At 40.1% G+C, this 2,982-nt stretch overlaps 2 protein-coding genes across 3 annotated transcripts in view; one reads left to right on the forward strand and one right to left on the reverse strand.

Moving 5' to 3' along the window:
* The window catches only part of LOC116691898 (U8 snoRNA-decapping enzyme), a 4,139-nt gene extending 3,700 nt beyond the window's left edge, over positions 1-439 (reverse strand). Inside the window, 2 exon segments of the mRNA XM_032519804.1 lie at positions 51-188; positions 362-439. Of these exon segments, the coding sequence (XP_032375695.1) occupies positions 51-182 (132 nt within the window). The 5' untranslated portion in view covers positions 183-188; positions 362-439.
* Positions 440-1,123: 684 nt separating this feature from the next.
* The window catches only part of gss (glutathione synthetase), a 13,301-nt gene continuing 11,442 nt past the window's right edge, over positions 1,124-2,982 (forward strand). Inside the window, exons 1-2 of one of the 2 annotated variants that reach the window (XM_032519786.1) lie at positions 1,124-1,398; positions 1,943-2,084. In XM_032519786.1, coding sequence (XP_032375677.1) covers positions 1,953-2,084 — 132 coding nt within the window. In that variant the 5' untranslated portion in view covers positions 1,124-1,398; positions 1,943-1,952. The remainder of the gene's footprint in view (positions 1,399-1,942; positions 2,085-2,982) is intronic. The other variant, XM_032519787.1, reaches the window with a different exon arrangement.

Genomic DNA, 2,982 nt, shown 5'->3' on the forward strand with positions numbered 1-2,982 from the left:
CCCCCCCCCCCCCCCACACACACACACACACACACAGTGCTCCTTCTCACCAGTATGATATGTCTGATAGGAAGTCTCCCAAACAGCTGACTTTTCGTGTCACAGTAGAGCATCACGTGGCATGCATGCCTGCAGCCTGAGCACGCCAACGCCTCGGCCCTCGACAGCTGTCCACTCGCCATCTACAAGTACACACACAGACACAGTGCAAAATCACACAGGCACAGTTCATTGCTATCTGATCACTCTGCATGGCTGCCCCCTTGTCATGTGCTGCTAATGCAACTTCATCCAAACACACTGGATCTCTTTGTTTTATCTCATCTCATATGCTGAGTTGGCAGACCTGACTGAAACCTACTGATTAGCTTGAAGGCCTCTGGGCTTGTATGCAGAAAAGCTTAGCACCATAGACAGTGTGGAACCAGGAAGCTGAAAGGAAGATATGTGGGTCTTATATTAAAACAGCTTTAGCTCCCTCTGCTGTTGTGGAGTGGGGCTGACAACTGGGGGAATCCCTGCCTTGTATTCAACTTTTCATTGGCAGTTATGTAGACAGGGATATATGTACATTTTCATATATATTCATCTATTCTAATGTTGATTATTGCCATGACTCTATGGGAGCAATATTGAAATTAGGCAGTTGTAACTTATTTGGAATCATTGTGACATAGCCTAATATTTAAAAACATGTATATTTTTATTAAATGAGAATGACATTTCATACATTTTTAGGATAATAATATCCCTGTGGCCGTAAAAAGAGTTGATATTATGAGGAACGCCATTCCTAGTTGGTGTGATCTAACTACTAATAATTACTTTTTCACAATTTTACAGTTACCGTGAAGCACCCCTTCGTCATTGTTCATTGCACATTGTAACATTTCCGTTCATTGTTTTCACGTTGTTTTATTTATGAGCCACACACTATTCTTAACTACCGCAAAAATGCCCTTTCCCAACGTGAATCTGACAAAGTGCTGTCTCATTCTTCAGTCAGCATTTTGAGTCAGTTCAGTGCTGGACCGGTCTTCAATCTTTTCTGGTGACGTTGTTGTCACTGATTGGCTGTAAGAGCAAGTAGTTCTGTTAAACCAATAGCAATCCCGCCACCCACCGACCAATCAGCGGTTGCTACTGGCTAGCGTACGTCTGAATCCCATACATTGAAAGCGGCTATTTCAACAACATTATTTGTAGTTACAAAGGATAGTGTACCTCCAAAGGCAACACAGACCTAACGGATACACTGTACCTGTCGAGCAGGACCATATAGGTAGCCTACATTGCTAACTATTTACGACTAACGTTGTCACACTAACGTTATCCGACGGTATTCAACGTATGCGACGTTAGCTTCCTGGTTTTAATTTAAAACCCAGTTAACATTAGGTAAGTAAGCTACACGTGTTGTTGTGTTAGTAGCCTATACACGGACCTATAACACAAGTATTACACAAGAAGCAACTTTTACCCGGTTTGCTAGTATGTATGTTAACTTACTGATTTTGATGTAATTCTTGCTGCATTTAGGTGTTGTCGGAATAGTCAGAAAAAATGACACTTCGAGTGGGAGAATCTATGATCTCTTATTTTTCTTGCGTGCATACTTTGTTATAGTTTTTTCAGTCTTTATGTACTAATTATGCTACAGGCTGGTACCTTAGCAACAACAAAAAGTGTTATTCTTGCTATGTATCTTTATTAGTAGTAGTGACAGAATGAACCTAGTTGTAGTATTGTCCCTTTTTAGTTTTAACAGATATATTTAAACGAGTATGTAGGTTTCGTGCTAAGTAACATTTAAAGTTATGTCCATCATGCTCTGGGATGTTGTATGCTTTTTGTCTTCACATCAGTAGTGAAATACATAACTTTACTTTACTTTAACGTTACTCTTATTGTTTTACCACGTTGACTGTCTTTCATATCGCAGGTGGATCAGAATGGCCCAGGGGATACCAGATAAGATGATGTCTAATACTACACTGATAAAAGACTTGGCGGATGTGGCAAAAGATGCAGCACTTCTGCAAGGTGTTCTAATGAGGATCCATGAGACCCCCAACTCATCAGAGGTGGGAAGTGAAAAGCCAAGACATTTAGTTGGCCTGCACAGACTATGATAATATTATACATAACATGGTCTCACATCGCAAGACCTTCCTCCACAGTCCTGCAAGGGAAGGTCTGGCAAGTCCACGCAGCATTCCCGGAATGGGAGAAAAATGTGCTCTGGTTTATTGGCATTTCTTTAAACCGATCACAATCGTCTTGGGCGGTGCTAAGCACTGCAAAATAGCCCCGGGAAGGAACTTGTTTTGGTGGAACATGTGTACTTTAAAGGTTGTTTTTTGTCGTACAAGAGTCAATTGTCAATAGTCAATAGTCTAACTAGCTGTTTGGATTTACCCTGCAGAGATCTGAGGAGCGGTTAACCATAGTCCTCATTAATCCACCAGAGTTTAAAATTACAACACAAAGAAAGCTGAAGGTAACGGGGACATCTGTAAAGCGTGACATTAGGCGGAATTTCCAGCAGAAAGAGAGCAATCTCAGAAGTGAAAGGTTGTGGATATAGACTTAATGTGACATAATATAAAAAATAGCATTGCCCGGCATTGGCATCTGCCAATTCAATGTCCTTCTCTGCATAATTCAATACCCTTCACTTTGCAACAGCTGTCTCTTTGGTGATGAAACCTGTTCAACTTTAAAGTTCAGATTCACATTACCTTATTTTCCTGCACAAACTTCATTTTTGCAGTGGAAAAATAAGAGAAATACATCAATTATAGACGATCAATGATGGAAATGTAACTATTAAGGTACTACAATTGCATAAATAGTCATACAAGTCCAGAATTTTAGAGGGTTAGCCTAAAACAAAGTGAAAAGTAGAGAAATAAGATTATGTGGCTTGCTGCCTGCCACTCGATTTTAAAATATCAGCCACAACATATCAAAAAAAAAAAA

This window comes from Etheostoma spectabile, chromosome 7 (assembly GCF_008692095.1).
Source record: "Etheostoma spectabile isolate EspeVRDwgs_2016 chromosome 7, UIUC_Espe_1.0, whole genome shotgun sequence".
Classification (NCBI taxonomy): domain Eukaryota; kingdom Metazoa; phylum Chordata; class Actinopteri; order Perciformes; family Percidae; genus Etheostoma; species Etheostoma spectabile.